At 42.7% G+C, this 18,446-nt stretch overlaps 1 protein-coding gene across 5 annotated transcripts; it reads left to right on the top strand.

Moving 5' to 3' along the window:
* Positions 1-13,440: 13,440 nt before the first annotated feature.
* Positions 13,441-18,142, top strand: cdkn2c (cyclin-dependent kinase inhibitor 2C (p18, inhibits CDK4)). 5 transcript variants are annotated; one of them, XM_046300574.1, is made up of 3 exons: positions 13,441-13,566; positions 14,983-15,109; positions 16,765-18,142. In XM_046300574.1, the coding sequence occupies exons 2-3, from the start codon at positions 14,984-14,986 to the stop codon at positions 17,122-17,124; spliced, it is 486 nt and encodes a 161-aa protein (XP_046156530.1). In that variant the 5' UTR covers positions 13,441-13,566; position 14,983; the 3' UTR covers positions 17,125-18,142. The 5 variants fall into 5 exon arrangements, with proteins under 5 accessions (XP_046156530.1, XP_046156529.1, XP_046156528.1 ...); XM_046300573.1 differs by lacking the exon at positions 13,441-13,566 and adding an exon at positions 13,603-14,183; XM_046300572.1 differs by lacking the exon at positions 13,441-13,566 and adding an exon at positions 13,603-14,200.
* The last annotated feature ends 304 nt before the right edge of the window (positions 18,143-18,446 follow it).

The raw sequence follows: 18,446 nt of genomic DNA, 5'->3' as shown, positions 1-18,446 counted from the left end.
TAATAATAATAATATATGCCATTTAGCAGACACTTTTATCCAAAGCGACTTACAGTCATGTGTGCATACATTCTACGTATGAGTGGTCCCGGGGATCGAACCCACTACCCTGGCGTTACAAGCGCCATGCTCTACCAACTGAGCTACAGAAGGACTGCATCTTTATGTAATAAATGTATCACTAGCCACTTTAAACTATGCCACTTTGTTTACATACTCATCTCATATGTATATACTGTACTCGATACCATCTACTGCATCTTGCCTATGCCACTCTGTACCATCACTCATTCATATATCTTTATGTACATATTCTTTATCCCTTTACACTTGTGTGTCTATAAGGTAGTAGTTTTGGAATTGTTAGTTAGATTACTCGTTGGTTATTACTGCATTGTCGGAACTAGAAGCACAAGCATTTTGCTACACTCGCATTAACATCTGCTAACCATGTGTATGTGACAAATACATTTGATTTGATTTAAATATGTGTATGTGACCAATAACATTTGATTCAATTTGATTTGGAGAGGTTTAGGGACACTTTGAAACGTCCTGTGACCACACCTGACACCACTTACGAAAAACAACTACCCATTTCTAGTTGTTAATTCTATCAATCCCATTTTTTCCTGATATTGTTCACATGTTGTGGAAGCCATCTGATGTGTTTCCAGCTCTGGGCATCAATAATTCACTGATAGCTTGTCAATTAAAGATTACTTTCAAAATAAAAAAACGGTTACTTTGTGTGTGCTTGATCTTGTGTATTCTGAACTGTGTAACGCATATCTACCTTCTCATCATTTCCTCATAATCTCCCAGATATCTTCTTTCCAAATATACCAAGTTTTGGCATGTCAGAATCATGCAATTACACATGAATAGCAGTTACTTTTGGGTATGTCTATTTTGCCAATTTTGCCTAAGAGGTTAGGAAAATATGTACTTTTTACTCCCATACATTTTCCCTGACACCTGGAGGCTCAGGCAGGACAGTAATATGGTCCAATTCACACGTATCAATATAACTCGTTGTCATTCCTACTGCCTCTGATCTGGCGGTCACAAATACTGCGTTTGTAAATCATGTCTGAGTGTTGGAATGTGCCACTGGCTGTCTGTAATTTAAAGAATAATAACATGGTGCCGTCTGGTTTGCTTAATATAAAGAATTTGATGTCGGGGGAATACGGAATAAGTGGGACACTTCTTGCAATTCAGTCTTCTGTAACATCCTTCGACATTATACAACATATTAGCCCAACACGTGATACATTTCTGAAATCCTCGAGATGTTTCCTAATCATACACAAAGTAAATGTTGATATCATATTCACAGGAGGCATGTGTACACTGAATCAAAATCCTATTTTCAGTTTGCATCCGGTAGACTAGATCAAGCAGGTTAGATCAACTGGGACAACATTCAATTCAATTGTGTGTTATTAGGAAACATCTGACAATTTCAGAAATCTATCATGTGTTGGGCTAATATGTTGGCTAGATGTCGGAAGAAGTTACAAAAGACAGACCCGCAAAAAGTGTCCCACTTTTTCTGAATTCACTCAAATAACTGTCACGCCCTGGCCATAGAGAGGCTTTTTATTCTCTATTTTGGTTAGGCCAGGGTGTGACTAAGGTGGGCATTCTATGTCCTTGTTTCTATGTTTTGTATTTCTATGTCTTGGCCTGGTATGGTTCTCAATCAGGGACAGCTGTCTATCGTTGTCTCTGATTAAGAACCATACTTGGGTACCCTTTTCCCCCCACCTGTTTTGTGGGATGTTAACTTTGTAGTTGTTCAGGGCACATAGCCCAAAGCTTCACAGTTGTTTTTTTTGTTCTTTATTTTGTCGGAGTCATTTTTAAATAAAGTTCAAATGTACGCTTACCATGCTGCACCTCGGTCCAGTCCTTCAGCCAGCCGTGACAATAACAGTACAAAAAATACATGAATAGTACTACAAGAACCCGAGTTCTGCCTAACCTAAGTACAGGGTAATGTGAACTGGAAAAGCTTATACTGTAAGTCTGTCCCACTTTAGCTATTCCATGCTCTTTTACTTTAGCTAACTATGGATGGTAAAGTGGGATGACAAAAAAAAAAACAGAATGACAAAATTGAAACCTAATATTGGCAACTCTTTTATGTGTTTTGATTGACCAGTTCATAGTATGCACATTTACATCACAATCTGGGACAGTGCATTATTTATTACCGTTTTATAACCTTAACATCAAAACAGAAAAACAGCTGTCACTGAGCCGGGTGAGCTTCCGGCCCTCTATGATGTCACACCGATGAAGGGATGTAATTTTGGTCATGTGGTTTAGAAACAACAAGATGTTTTATGTCAGACCAAGAAATAAACGTGTCAGGATTAAGCTGTCCCAGTTTATATGATGTCCCGCTCTTTCTAAATTCACCTGAAGTATGACAATGTTGTACTTTTCCACCACCACATACTTTTAGACTTTTGTTCAAGTAGTATTTTACTGGGTGACTTTCACTTTTACTTGAGTCATTTTCCTATCTTTTCTTGAACAATTGAGTACTTTTCCACCACTGGAATTACGTAAACTAGGTTATTAATCCTACATAAAAGTCTGACAAATAGGGATGCTAACAAAGGCAATTTCCTCCTTTCCAATGCATAGCCGCGGGGAAGTAGGCAGTGCTGAGTGTGATGCAGCACCCTGATAAATCAAAATGATAAAATATATATTGAAAAAATATATTTAAAACATTTTTGGGCCACCAAATTAGTGCACTAGGCCTTTATTACTCCTGTGTGAGTGGAGAAAAATACTGGTCAGCAGAGCGGACAAAAATACTCCTATAAAAATATTATTATTCATGACTTATGTTGGGTGATTGGTTGAGCCTTCTAGGGTGTGTGACATCACACAGATATGCTGCAGAGCCGTCTGTTTAGCTTGCTTGCCAGCATAAGCAGTAAGTCAATCAATCAAATTTATTTATAAAGCCCTGTTTTACATCAGCCAATGTCAAAAAGTGCTATACAGAAACCCAGCCTAAAACCCCAAACAGCAAGCAATGCAGATATAGAAGTACCGAACAACTCGGGAAACCCAGCTTCAGCTTAATTAACTGGAGAATAAATGAAACCCTCACCAGCTAGCTACATATCTATTTTAGTTTCCCTGTCCGATTCATAAAACTAGTCCACTTATTGTTATTTTTACCTTTCCACAAACTGTCTGTTACCCGATATGAGCAAGTTAAACCAAATGTATCAAAGAATATGAAATCACGATTAGTTTGCCAGTAACATTTTAGTAATTTAGCTATCCTTCTAAATGTAGTGGTCAGTGGATACACTATGAGTTGAACATATTTGTCTGAAAACGAACTTGTCGCCAGTTGTTGTTGCCCGTGGTGGAATCATATCTAACCAGCTAGCTCCTGAAGCCTATATCTATGGGTTCCCGAGTGACACAGTGGCCTAAGGCACAGCATCTACAGTTCCTGGTTTGAATCCAGGCTGTATCACATCCGGCTGTGATTGAGAGTCCTATAGGGCAGCACACAATTGGCCCAGCATCGTTCGGGTTTGGCCGGGGTAGGCTGTCGTTGTAAATAAGAATTTGTTTAGCTGACTTGCCTACTTAAATAAAGGTAAAAAATGGCTGAGGTGACTCAAACCCTGAAGCTAGCTAACAAGCCCACCTCGGCAACAATGTTATTGTGGTGTGGGTGTCACGAGTCCAGCCTAAGATGGTTCCTCTTCCTGTTCGGGCGGTGCTCAGCGGTCGGACTAAGATGCGGCGTGGTAAGTGTTCATGACGATTTTAATAAGAAAAGCACTGAACACTATGAAATACAAAAACAATAAACAAATATGTGAAATAACCAAACCGAAACAGTACCGTGTGCTGACAAACACACACACAGAAACAAACACCCACAAACCAACAGTGAAACTCAGGCTACCTAAATATGGTTCTCAATCAGGGACAACGATAAACAGCTGCATCTGATTGAGAACCATATCGGGCCAAACACAGAAATAGAAAAAACATAGAAACACAAACATAGACTGCCCACCCCAACTCACGCCCTGACCATACTAAATAAAGACAAAACAAAGGAAATTAAGGTCAGAACGTGACAGAACCATTCCAGGCCAAACACAAAACCACAACATAGAAAAAAGAACATAGACTACCCACCCCAACTTACGCCCTGACCAAACTAAAACAAATACATAACAAAGGAACTAAAGTCAGAACGCGAGAGCCGAAGCTCTCATAGCGAAACTTTGATGTGGGGGACCGGGAGTTGTTAGCTGTGGTGAAAGCCCTGAAGGTGTGGAGACACTGGCTTGAGGGGGCTAAGCAACCTTTCCTCATCTGGACTGACCACCGCAATCTGGAGTATATCCGGGCGGCAAGGAGACTGAATCCTCGTCAGGCTAGGTGGGCCAAGTTCTTTACCCGATTCAGATTCACAATCTCCTATAGATCAGGTTCCCTCAACACTAAGGCCGACACGCTGTCCCGTCTCTATGACACTGAGGACCGGTCCATCGATCCTACTCCCATCCTTCCAGCTTCTAGGCTGGTGGCACTGGTGGTATGGGAGATCGATGCGGACATCGAGCGGGCATTGTGGTTGGAACCTGCGCCTTCACATGATCCTACCGGTCTCAGGTACGTGCCGCTTGGTGTCCGTGATCAATTGATTCGGTGGGCTCACACACTACCCTCTTCAGGTCATCCGGGTATTGCGAGGACAGTACGGGGTCTTAGGGGGAAATACTGGTGGCCCACCTTAGCTAAGAACGTGAGGCTCTATGTCTCCTCCTGTTCGGTGTGCGCCCAGAGTAAGGCTCCTAGGCACCTGCCTAGAGGGAAGCTACAGCCCCTCCCTGTTCCACAATGGCCCTGGTCTCATCTGTCGGTGGACTTCCTTACCAATCTTCCCCCGTCTCAGGGAGACGCTACCATTCTGGTCATTGTGGATCGGTTCTCTAAGTCCTGCCATCTCCTCCCATTGCCTGGTCTCCCTACGGCCCTACAGACTGCGGAGGCTCTATTTACCCACATCTTCCGGCACTACGGGGTGCCGGAGGACATTGTATCTGATCGGGGTCCCCAGTTCACGTTCACGAGTTTGGAGGGCGTTAATGGAACGTCTGGGGTCTCGGTCAGTCTGACCTCTGGTTATCACCCTGAGAGTAATGGGGAGGTGGAGAGAGTGAACCAGGAAGTGGGTAGGTTTCTGCGATCGTATTGCCAGGACCGGCCAGGGGAATGGGCGAGGTACGTCCCATGGGCAGAGGTGGCACAGAACTCACTCCGCCACTCCTCCACGAACATGTCACCATTCCAATGTGTGCTGGGCTACCAGCCGGTCCTGGCTCCGTGGCATCAGAGTCAGACCGAAGCTCCTGCGGTGGAGGAGTGGGTGCAGCGCTCTAAGGAGCCCTGGCTGGTGGACGGCAGAAGAAGAGTGCTGACCGCCACCGCAGTGAGGCCCCTGTGTTCGCACCAGGGGACAGGGTCTGGCTCTCGACCCGAAACCTGCCCCTCCGCCTGCCCTGCCGGAAGCTGGGGCCGCAGTGTGTGGGGCCATTTAAAGTCCTGAGGAGGATAAACGTTATATCCTAAATGTTATAGGTTACAACTCCCCTCTTACTATCGTATTAACCCCTCGTTTCATGTGTCTCTCCTCAGGCCGGTGGTAGCTGGTCCCCTACAAGAAGGTGAGGTCCCTCAGCCCCCTCTGGACATCGAGGGGTCCCCGGCGTACACGGTACGAGCTATTCTGGACTCGAGACACCGGGTGAGGGGCCTGCAGAACATTGTGGACTGGGGGAGGGGGGGGTACTGTCACGAATCCCGCCGAAGATGGTTCCTCTTCCTGTTCGGGCGGCGCTCAGCGGTCGTCGTCGCCGGGCCTACTAGCTGCCACCGATCCCCTTTTCTGTTTCAGTTAGTTTTGTCTGATTAGTTTCACCTGTTTCTTGTTTGGGTTTTGTTTTGGGCTATTTAAACCCGGTATTCCCGCCTGCTTTTGTGCGGGCTTGTTTTTCTGTTCATGTGTGTGGATTTATGTGGATTCCTTTTTCCGGACGGTTTTGTTCTGTTTCTTGGACTTGGTTATTTATGCGCCCGTGTGTTTGGCGTGACCGTTACTCTGTTCCTGGAATAAAGACCCACGTTTGAACTAACTCTGCTCTCTGCGCCTGACTCCTCCACCCACTATGCCTAGAAGCCGTGACAGTGGGAATATTAGATGTGTCTTTTAATTTTAAGATAATTGTCATTGAAGTTGGTGGTTAGCTACTACAGGTTTTAGATCCAAGGTGAGAGAAATTGTCTGCCATTGTTTTGTTTTTTTGGTAAGGGCTCGGAGTGATGTCAAGCACACAAGAAGCGTCAACTAATCACCCGACACATAATAATGACTTTGCCTCCGGCTATCCTACGAAAGGAAATTTCACGTACAGTACAGTAGACTACAGTAGAGTACAGTAGTGTTTAATTCAGTAGAGTACAGTACAGTTTCATATAGTACAGTAGAGTACAGTTTAGTTCAGTAGAGTATATTTTAATTTGAGTAGGGTACAATACAGTACATTATACTGTACTCAACAATACTTTTATTTACTTTACAGTACTCTATTGTGCTCTTTTGTTTTGTACTGTACTGTAATATACTCTACTTTTGTTTACTGTAATGTAATGTATTGTAGTCTGCTGTGCTCTACTGTACTGTGCTGTGCTGTCCAAACTTGTGAAATATAGATGTCTATGTTTGGACCAAATTAAGGCCCGCACCAAATCTAAACCAATTATAGATGTCTGTATTTGGGCCAAATATAGGACCGAGGTAAAGTTGGTTTTATATTCACACATTCAGACATTCAACAGATTTTTGCCAAAAGCCATTTAAAAATGTAAAAATCAATAACTAATGCACCGTTTGTCACAGAATCATCAAACTAGATACGATTTATTCTAGAAATGTCTAGCATTCTTTTACAACCTTTGTTTTGAGGAAAAATTCCAGTTTTGATTTTATAGAAATACATAAAATCTATAAAATGCCATTTAGTATGAATCAATAACTAATTCACTGTTTGTCACAGAAACATCAAACCAGGTATTATTTATTCTATAAATGTCCAGCATAATTTTACAATCTTTGTTTTGACTAAATATTCCAGTTTTGATTTGATAGAAGGCATGTAGTCCGTCTAGAAGGCGTGTGGTCAAAGTTCTAACAAGTCTGTTATACCCTATTAGAAGGGGCCTGGCATAAACTTCTGCATCTTCAGTCATATTAAATTAGATTACAGGAAAAAACTATGGGATGAAGGGGTCAGCGTAGACATTGTTAATGTTGTAATTGACTATTGTAGCTGGAAAAAGCAGATTTTTTAAATGGATTATCTACATAGGTGTACAGTGTCACGCCTTGGTCATTGTATTTTGTGTTTTTGTTTTATGTTTGGGTAGGCCAGGGTGTGACATGGGTTTATATGTTGTATTCGTATTGGGGTTTGTATTATTTGGGATTGCGGCTGATTAGGGGTGTTGTTAGGCTTGGCTGCCTGAGGCGATTCTCAATCAGAGTCAGGTGCTTGTTGTTGTCTCTGATTGGGAACCGTATTTAGGCAGCCTGACTTTCGCTTTGTATTTTGTGGGTGTTTGTTCCTGTCTCTGTGTAGTAGTCACCAGATAGGCTGTAATTAGTTTCACGTTCCGTTCTGTTGTTTTTGTATTTAGTTCAGTTATTTCATGTACCGCGATACTTTCATTAAAGTCATGAGTAACCTACACGCTGCATTTCGGTCTGACTCTCTTCATTCAACAGACGAACGCAGTTACAGAAACACCCACCACTCACAGACCGAGCAGTGTGTAAACTGGCAGGTGCTAAAGGAGGACGTTATGGACAGCAGAAGCATGGAGTATACGACGTGGGAATAAATCGACAGGTGGGCGGCCGACCCAGAGCGAGTGCAGGAGCCCGCCTGGGATTCCCTGCAGCAATGCGAAGAGTGCTATAGACGAATGGAGTCTAAAAGGAAAACACGGCGACGCAGAGCGCAAAACGAAAGTAACCCCCAAATATTTATTGGGGGAAAGCGCAGAGAGAGAGTGGCTGAGTCAGGAGTCAGACCTGAGCCTACTCTCCCTGTTAATCGTGAAGAGCAGTTGCAGTGGGAGAGGCTGCACCACTTGGAGAATTGGACATGGGAGGAGGAATTAGACGGTAAAGGACCTTGGGCTCAGCCTGGAGAATATCGCCGTCCCAAGGAAGAAATAGAAGCGGTTAAAGCGGAGAGGCGCAGGTATGAGGAGGCAGCACGGCGACGTGGTTGGAAGCCGGAGAAGCAGCCCCAAAAAATTATTGGGGGGAGCTAGAAGGGAGAATAGTTATGCCAGGTAGGAGACCTGCGCAAACTCCCTGTGCTCACCGTTGGGCTAGAGAGACCGGGCAGGCACTGTGTTATGCTATGGAGCGCACAGTGTTTCCAGTGTGGGTGCAGAGCCAGGTGCGGCACATACCAGCCCTTCCTATTGGCCGGGCTAGAGTGGGCATCGAGCCAGGTAAGCTTGGGCAGGCTCGGTGCTCAAGAGCTCCAGTGCGCCTGCACGGTCCGGTCTATCCAGAGCCACCTCTACACACCAGTCCTCCGGTAGCAGCTCCCCGCACCAGGCTTCCTATGAGTGTCCTAGATCCAGTACCACCAGTTCCAGCACCACGCACCAGGCCTCCAGTGCGCCTCGCCTGTTCAGCGCAGCCAGCGCTTTTCTCCTCTCCTGCGCTGTCGGAGTCTCCCGCCTGTTTAGCGCAGCCAGAGCCTTTCTCCTCTCCTGCGCTGCCGGAGTCTCCCGTCTGCCCAGCGCCGCCAGTGCTCCCAGTCTGCCCAGCGCCGCCAGTGCTCCCAGTCTGCCCAGCGCCGCCAGTGCTCCCAGTCTGCCCAGCGCCACCAGTGCTCCCAGTCTGCCCAGCGCCGCCAGTCAGCCCAGCGCCGCCAGACAACCAGTCTCTTCCAGATCTCCCCGACAACCAGTCTCTTCTAGATCTGCCCGACAACCAGGATTTACCAGAGCCTACTACCTGCCTGAGCTTCATCTCAGTACTGGGCTTCCTCTCAGTACTGGGCTTCCTCTCAGTACCTTGCTTCCTCTCGGTACCGGGCTTCCCCTCAGTCCCGGGCTTCCCCTCAGTCCCGGGCTTCCCCTCAGTCCCGGGCTTCCTCTCAGTCCTGGGCTGCCTCTGTCCTGAGATGCCCCTCTGTCCCGAGCTGCCCCTCTGTCCTGAGATGCCCCTCTGTCCTGAGATGCCCCTCTGTCCCGAGCTGCTCCTCAGTTATGTGGGGTTCTGGGTGAGGACTATTAGGCCTTAGTCGGCGAAGAAGGTGGATTATCCCAGGTCGCGAAGGGGAGGAAATAGGACATTAATGGAGTGGGGTCCACGTCCCGAGCCAGAACCTCCACCATGGACAGACACCCACCCGGACCCTCCCTATGCTCTTGAGGTGCGTCCGGGAGTCCGCACCTTAGGGGGGGGTTCTGTCACGCCTTGGTCATTGTATTTTGTGTTTTTGTTATATGTTTGGGTAGGCCAGGGTGTGACATGGGTTTATATGTTGTATTCGTATTGGGGTTTGTATTATTTGGGATTGCGGCTGATTAGGAGTGTTGTTAGGCTTGGCTGCCTGAGGCGATTCTCAATCAGAGTCAGGTGCTTGTTGTTGTCTCTGATTGGGAACCGTATTTAGGCAGCCTGACTTTCGCTTTGTATTTTGTGGGTGTTTGTTCCTGTCTCTGTGTAGTAGTCACCAGATAGGTTGTAATTAGTTTCACGTTCTGTTGTTTTTGTATTTAGTTCAGTTTTTTCATGTACCGCGATACTTTCATTAAAGTCATGAGTAACCTACACGCTGCATTTCGGTCTGACTCTCTTCATTCAACAGACGAACGCCGTTACATACAGAGGCCCATTATCAGCAACCATCACTCCTGTGTTTCAATGGCACGTTGTGTTAGATAATCCAAGTTAACCCATCATTTTAAAAGGCTAATTTTAAAAGGCTAATTGATCATTAGAAAACCATTTAACAATTATGTTAGCACAGCTGAAAACTGTTGTGCTGATTACAGAAGCAATAAAACTGGCCTTCTTTGGACTCGTTGAGTATCTGGAGCATCAGCATTTGTGTGTTCGATTACAGGCTCAAAATGTCCAGAAACAAGTAACTTTTTTCTGAAACTGGTCAGTCTATTCTTGTTCTGAGAAATGAAGGCTATTCCATGTGTGAAACTGCCAAGAAACTGAAGATCTTGTACAACACTGTACTACTCCCTTCACAGAATAGCTCAAACTTGCTCTAACCAGGATAGAAAGAGGAGTGTGAGACCCCGGTGCACAACTGAGCGAGAGGACAAGTACATTTGAGTGTCTAGTTTGAGAAACAGATGCCTCACAAGTCCTCAACTGGCAGCTTCATTAAATAATACCCGCAAAACACCAGTCTCAACATCAACAGTGAAGAGGCTACTCCAGGATGCTGTCCTTCTAGGCAGAGTTGCAAAGAAAAAGCTATATCTCTGTCCAGTGTCTGTGTTCTTTTGCCCATCTTAATATTTTATTTTTATTGGCCAGTCTGAGATATGGCTTTTTCTTTGCAACTCTGCACTGTTGATGTTGAGACTGGTGCTTTGCGGATACTATTTAATGAAGCTGCCAGTTGAGGACTTGTGAGGCAAACACAACGTGCCATTGGAACACAGGAGTGATGGTTGCTGATCCTGGACTGGACTTCCTGACGGGCGACCCCCAGATGGTAAGAGTAGGCAACAACAAGCCTGCCACGCTGATCCTTAACACTGGGGCCCCTCAGGGGTGTGTACTTAGTCCCCTCCTGTATTCCCTGTTCAGCCATGACTGTGTGGCCAAACACGACTCCAACACCATCATTAAGTTTGCTGACAACACAACAGTGGTAGGCCTGATCACCGACAACGATGAGACAGCCTATAGGGAGGAGGTCAGAGAACTGGCAGTGTGGTGCCAGGACAACAACCTCTCCCTCAATGTGACCAAGACAAAGGAGCTGATCGTGGACTACAGGAAAAGGCGGGCCGAACAGTCCCCCATTAACATCAACGGGGCTGTAGTGGAGCGGGTCGAGAGTTTCAAGTTCCTTGATGTCCACATCACCAATGAACTATCATGGTCCAAACATACCAAGATAGTTGTGAAGAGGGCACAGTCTCTCCCTCAAGAGACTGAAAAGATTTGGTAGGGGCCCCCAGATCCTCAAAAGTTTCTACAGCTGCACCATCGAGAGCATCCTGACAAGGTTGCATCACTACCTGGTAGGGCAACTGCTTGGCATCTGACCGTAAGGCGGTACAGAGGGTAGAGCGAACATCCCAGTACATCACTGGGGCCAAGCTTCCTGCCATCCAGGACCTATATAATAGGTGGTGTCAGAGGAAAGCCCATAAAATTGTCAGAGACTCCAGTCACCCGAGTTATAGACTGTTTTCTCTGCTACCGCATGGCAAGCGGTACCGGAGCGCCAAGTCTAGGAACAAAAGGCTCCTCAACAGCTTCTACCCCCAAGCCATTTGACTGCTGAACAATTCATAAAAATCGCCACCGGACAATTTACATTGACACCCCCCCTTGTACACTGCTGCTACTCGCTGTTTGTTTGTTACCTATGCATAGTTTCTTCGCCCCCACCTACATGTACAGATTACCTCAACTAGCCTGTACCCCTGCACACTGACTCGGTACTGGTGCCCCTGTATATAGCCTCATTATTGTTATTCTTATTGTGTTACTTTTTATTATTACTTTTTATTTTAACCTACTTGGAAAATATTTTCTTCTTCTTGAACTGCACTGTTGGTTAAGGGCTTCTAAATCAACATTTCACGGTAAAGTCAACACTTGTATTCGGCGCATGTGGCAAATAAAGTTTGATTTGATAATGGGCCTCTGTACGCCTATGTAGATATTCCAGTTACAATAGTAATTTACAACATTAACAATGTCTGCACTGTATTTGTGATCAATTTGATGTTATTTTAATGGACAAAATAAATGCTTTTCTTTCAAAAACAAGGACATTTCTAAGTGACCCCAAACTTTTGAATGGTAGTGTATGTTATGGTTCACTCTTAGTTTTCCTTATGTCTCCTGTGGAATGTCCATGTCCACCTGTCTTCTTGGTTAGGCAGGCCTGACCCCTTCATCCCATAGTTTTTTCCTGTAATCAAATTGAATATGACTGAAGATGCAAAAGTTCATGCCAGGCCCCTTCTAATAGGGTATAACAGACTCGTTAGAACTTTGACCTAGACAGACTAAATGCCTTCTATCAAATCCAAACTGGAATTTTTAGTCAAAACAAAAGTTGTAAAAGTATGCTAGACCATTATAGAATCAATCATACATAGTTTGATGTTTCTGTGACAAACGGTGAATTAGTTATTGATTTATACCGCATTAAATGGCATTTTTCTAGATTGTATGTATTTCTATCAAGTCAAAACTGGAATTTCTACCCAAAACAAAGATTGTAAAAGTATGCAAGACATTTATAGAATAAATCATATCTAATTTGATGATTCCGTGACAAACGGTGAATTAGTTATTGATTTTTACATTTTTTTATGGATTTTGGCGAATGTCTGTTGAATGTCTGTTGAATGTCTGTTGAATTGTCTGTTGAATGTCTGTTGAATGTCCGAATGTGTGAATATAAACCAACTTTACCTCGGTAAATATAGGTCGGTCCGAATCGGACCAAAGATTAAGCAAACATAGAAATTTATGAAAGTTGAAATCAAGGCGGATTCGGACCGCGCCAATAAAATAAATAAAAAAAGACGGGCGGTCTAGATAGGACCAAAGAAATACATCCAAAAGACGTCTGCGTCGGTCCGTGCTTAGTGTGATAGGCCCTACAGCTGCCCCCGATCGTAACGCAAAATGTACGGTTGTTTTTTATTGTCAATTGAGCCTTTTAACAATGTAGGTTAAAAGCAATAGATTTCAAATTATTGTTCAAATTATCAATCTCATGGAATATCAATTCTTGCATCCTAGCTCTGCCTATGAATATTTTCCATCCCTCATTTTATCAAAGGGTTGTTGAAATGATAAAGACTGGGCTTTCAAATACATAATCTAGGCATACGGACCTCGTAGCAAAAGAATAATGCTTATGATTTAGGTTATCGTTGTTGTCTTTCCCATAGAGCGCTACCGAAACTAACCAGAAAGCAATATTAACTGTTCTAGAGCAACACGTCGTGGCATTTTTCGGTTATGAAAATGTTATTTTACAACCGGGAAAGAAGCCCAAGCTATCGTCACAACTGCAGTCTTTTTTTGTCCCGCCCTCCTTCTCTTGCTCTCATCGACTGTTATGTGGGCGTATGGGTCTGTATTTCAAAAATAAGTTATGTCAAAACCAGCGTTTTTTTCCCATCTAAATATTGACTGCCAACCAATCGAATGAGTGAACTCATTCAACAACTGATGCTGAGGTGTTGTATCTAGTAAGTAGGGGATGTTATATCAAGTCTAGGCTATACATCGAAAATCGTGTAAGCTTTTCTGTTTAATATTCCTACACGACTAGGCTACACCTACCCGGCATATGCCTATTGCAGGCTGAACTTGAAACGCTACTAAATCCCGTAAACTCCGTGGTGTGGTTGATTTTTTTATTAATTTACCCACATTTACAAAAGTTTAGTAGTCTAAATATTTTAATTGTAACAGATGGTCGCCTATACTGCTACATTGTGCTAAGTGGAAGAAGAGAACGTTGCTTATCAAATGACGAAACTGTTCCCGCGCACTGTCTGAACAAACGCTTTACTATTAATGAACCAAAAGAAGGACGATATCCAGACCAAGTTTCATCATTTGAAAATGGGCGGGAAGTTTACATAAAAGTCTGAACAAGCATCTCTCCAAATGTCATTGGATAACCTAACGTTGTCAGAATATTTTTTCTTCTCTTTCTCATCCGGGACTGGTGAGAGAGCAAATCGGCAATCAGACGCTACAAAGTTGCAAGCCCTTATCGAAACGGCAGCCATGGATACAGTTGCAGGACAAAAGCAACGCTTTTGAGAGCAGCAGACCAGCATTTTGGGGAGTTGCACCTGTAGGCTAACCTATATTGTCAGTCCCAGAGTGAAGTAGACTATCGAACGGAGTAGGCTGTCTATGAAACAGAATAGTTTAATGGGTTTTTACTCAAGGTCGAATTGGACATTGAATGTGAGTTGTAGCCTAATGCGTTGTAACTGTTGGATGATATCATTTCATGGACATACCCCCCCACCCCCTCTCTCTGCATTTAGAATACATTATCAGGCTATAGGTTAAAATCTAATGAGGGTAGGCTATGCTACCTGCAGAGTTGGGTAAATCATCTGGAATAACACCGGTCTAGCCTATAGATAAACATGGGGAATATCCATGAACTTTATTTTAGAATCTCAAATGTTACCGACTGCACGTGAACGGGGTTCAATAATAAGTATGAACGTCAACTCTGCAGCTGGGCGATTGGAATTAGTTTGACATTTTTCAACTTCGTGCGTCTTGGTCCACTATTGATTGGAAATCCCAAACACCAATCCAACGTGATGAAAATCTATATTTTTAAGGAAGGTGATGATGACCATGAATTTGAGTTAGAAATGGCGTGACATCCCTGTTGTTTTCCGTGCCGAAGCGAGTTGTTACAGTGGGATGGCATTAAAAAGGGAGGCGGACCCTGGCAGTGTAGCCTACCAATTTCTTTCAGAGGGCTACAGACTATTTACTACACTTTAGCAGTGCCTTGTGTCACAACCAAGATTTACAACCAAAATCAAGCACATACAGAGGAGGCCTATATCAAGGTTTTTAACCTGTATTATATAACCCTATTCTCTTTATTGTTTTCGTCCACCAAGAATGACTGGAGAGGCAAACAGACTGAGCAGTGCATCTGCGAGAGGAGACTTGGCAGAAGTTGAGATGTTATTACAGAACGGAGCAGATGTTAATGCAAACAATGTATTCGGCAGGACACCGTTACAGGTTGGTAAAGCATTTTATATGAAGCCTAAATCTATAAATTCATTATTCGGTCTATTCAGAAGTTATATGATCGATTTCAACTTAAACTACAACATATTAGCATATTTGTGCATTGACATCATGTCAAATAGACTGAACGGTGTGCTTTGGTGACAAAGTGGTAAAGGTATTAAGAGGCTATACAATTTCTGTAACTTGGATTTACTTTTAAAAATCCAAGTGATTTTCAAGGCCTTATAAAGCATAGACTACTATGTTGGATGTCATAATTGTATTGTATGATTTGTGGAATTAGAGGGCTTTAAAGTGATTTATAGGCCTTAATTTAGTAGCACTATCTGAACCACTAAAAAAACAATGTAGATTAATGATTTATATATGATTTACCAAAGACGTGAAATACAGAATACAACACTCTAAATGCAATGTAATATTGCTGTTTTACACATTTTGAAGGCTAAAAATTTAGCAGCTTTATATTTCTTAATGAAGATGGTGAATCACATTGGTTCACTATGAAAACTCGTTGAATAATGTGATTATGTTGTTTTTTAAAGAATAATGTGTGCCTTAGATCATTGATCAGTAGTGATAAGAAAATAAGATAGAAACATCAAGACCCTGCATGACCCCATGCACTTTGGGCCCGCATGCACACTCAAATAGGCCTATGAAAACGTTAATAGTTTTCAACAAGAATATTTCTCGATTTATAGAAATATAGTTAAAATGATATGTTTTTTCATCTCATACTTCAATTATGGTGGTTGAGAACTTATACGGTATTGATTTGCTGTATTGTTACCTCCTTGACCGATACCTTTGAATAACTTCATTGTACCACATGGGAGTCCCAACATGCTATGTTTGCTATAGGAATGTAACTACCGTTTATTGTTTTGTCAAGTTACACAATCAAACTAATATGAAAAACGAACACATTGCAGATTGTGAAAGACTTGGTTGATTTGGACAGCCTGTTCATATGACCAAATTGCATAGGTTTTCAGATAGGCTAATCTCTTACCATGTCATAGGGCACAGGGCACAGATGAAAATGCTAAAAGAAAAGTGTTTCAAGTATGGTTTTTTGACTGAACCATAACACACGTTTTTGAGAGATTTGGGATAAGTTGCTTTAACCTGTTGAGTGTATAATGACAATTTACAAATTGGCATACTTTATTCAAAGCGCTCAAAGCTTGACCTTATTTAAAAAAATATATAATCTAAGTAGGCCTATGACACAACACTGTGTCAAACAAAAAACTGCCACAAAACTGTAATGAGCTATTCGTATCGCTCCTCTCTTCCAAATGAAAAATATATAGGCCTATCATGAAACATACTTAAATACCGATGATCAACTAAGGCTCTATGATTTCATTAAGTGTACTCTGTTTATCAGACGGTAATTGGTCTGAAGCATTTAGGTCTGAAGAAGAATTTTAAAAAGGTGAAGATAATCATTTATATCCCAGGACTGGTAAATCTTTTTGTGGGTACGATTTATTTTAGATCATTCCTTTTGAAAACATAGGTGTAAATCTAGACCTGTGTCTCTGCAACATATCCCTAAAGGGTTTATATTTTATATTAAAACTGCAGCTTTTACTTCCTATAGGGTACATTTTGTCTTTCATTATATTTTACAGGTGATGAAACTTGGTAACCCAGCCATCGCGGAGGCGCTGCTAAGGGCTAACGCAAATCCAAATGTGCGCGACCATGTCAGGGGTCTCACTATCACTCATGATGCTGCAAGGGATGGATACGTGGACACCCTACGCGTCCTGATAGATCATGGCGCAGACGTCAACCTCTTGGACAACGACGGCAATCTTCCATTGCATCTAGCCGCAAGAGAAGGCTATCTTGACGTGGTTCAGCTCCTTGTTGGTTGTACGAAGGACGCCGCAAGGCACAACTCCGGAGGCCATACACCTTATGATTTGGCGACTATGAACAATAGAATATCCATTGCGCTATACATTCAGGCGCACATGAATTTATGAATATACATGGGACAATCCTGGCTGGGATAAAGAGGTGGAGAGAGAGTAGCAAACATGTAATCTACCTCTCCTTTGTTACAATGTGTTTGGATGTTTTCAGACATGATAGCCTCAATTTCAACCATAAAGACTATCATGAACTCAGGTCGAGTTACGTTTCCTTGTAACCTGATAAGAACACATTCCATATAGGTTTTGACTCCAGTTTGCTCCATTGCGAAACAAATGTGACAAGATTATATGCCACTGGAACTATAACAATAATTTTAATCCATTAAAAACTTTTAGGCCCACAACATTTCCTTAACAACTCAACATCTCGAGCGGCAACATGATCTTGCGTTTTGGGATGTTGCCTAATGTAAGCATAATGGCTGGTTAAAGTGAAGAGGAATTTGTCTTTCAATTCAATCCCAATAATATAATAACTGAATTTGAGATGGGTTTAGTAGGCTATACCGACCATTTCAAATGAAACGAGGAACAACATTGTATCGTTTAACTTCTCTAGACTGTAACAATTTAAAAATATGACCCTCTTCATCCATTGTACTCTTATGCACCATAGCAAATGTCTTATTTTGTCCCATTTGCAACGGTTAATTAAACTCATGATATTTTGATTAAAAAGCTGTAGCCTATACCTTTCTTCTCCTTTTCCATGCATACCATTGGTAATAAATGACCAATCTAATGGTAGCCTGACTGATATGGCGATTCTCTTCGATTTTATTTGCACTTTGTAAATAGGGAAACAAGTACATTTTGTAATGAACTGTGAAAGCATGCGTTTGCTAAAATTGACGTTTTATTTTGTACCAAAGACAGCAACTGACTACAGGTCTGCATTGTTTAACCTGTTTGTTTCATTTTCTGATTGGCGTGTCAGGTCAAAATTAGGTTGAAATAGAATGTAGACGGCCGTCATTTTTCTGTATTGTCTTTTATTTGAATATTGCTAATCAATGTTTTGCACTGTTGTCATTTGTGAGACGAATAAATTCAGTTGTCCACTGATTATTCGATTGTTGTCGTTTTTCTTTTAACATTTGACCTTTGTATCTAGATCCCCATGCTTTCATGATAGCCGAGGCTACTCAGCACTGCAGTTGTGATAAATGCACCTACATGAATCATTTTGCATTACACTATAGCCTTTCCTTTACTCAGTCATTAGAAGAAAATATAGGCTATTGAAAGTAGGCCTATATATTGGAATTAAATATCTGAGCTGGAGCGTAAATTGCCTACATAGTGTTCAAAATGAAAAATGCTGCAAATATTGTTACTCATATCCAAACATGGGCTATATGACATCCCCG

This window comes from Oncorhynchus gorbuscha, linkage group LG15 (assembly GCF_021184085.1).
Source record: "Oncorhynchus gorbuscha isolate QuinsamMale2020 ecotype Even-year linkage group LG15, OgorEven_v1.0, whole genome shotgun sequence".
Taxonomy (NCBI): Eukaryota; Metazoa; Chordata; class Actinopteri; order Salmoniformes; family Salmonidae; genus Oncorhynchus; species Oncorhynchus gorbuscha.
Note: the sequence above shows the minus strand (reverse complement) of the source record. Positions and strands in the feature narration are given on the sequence as shown.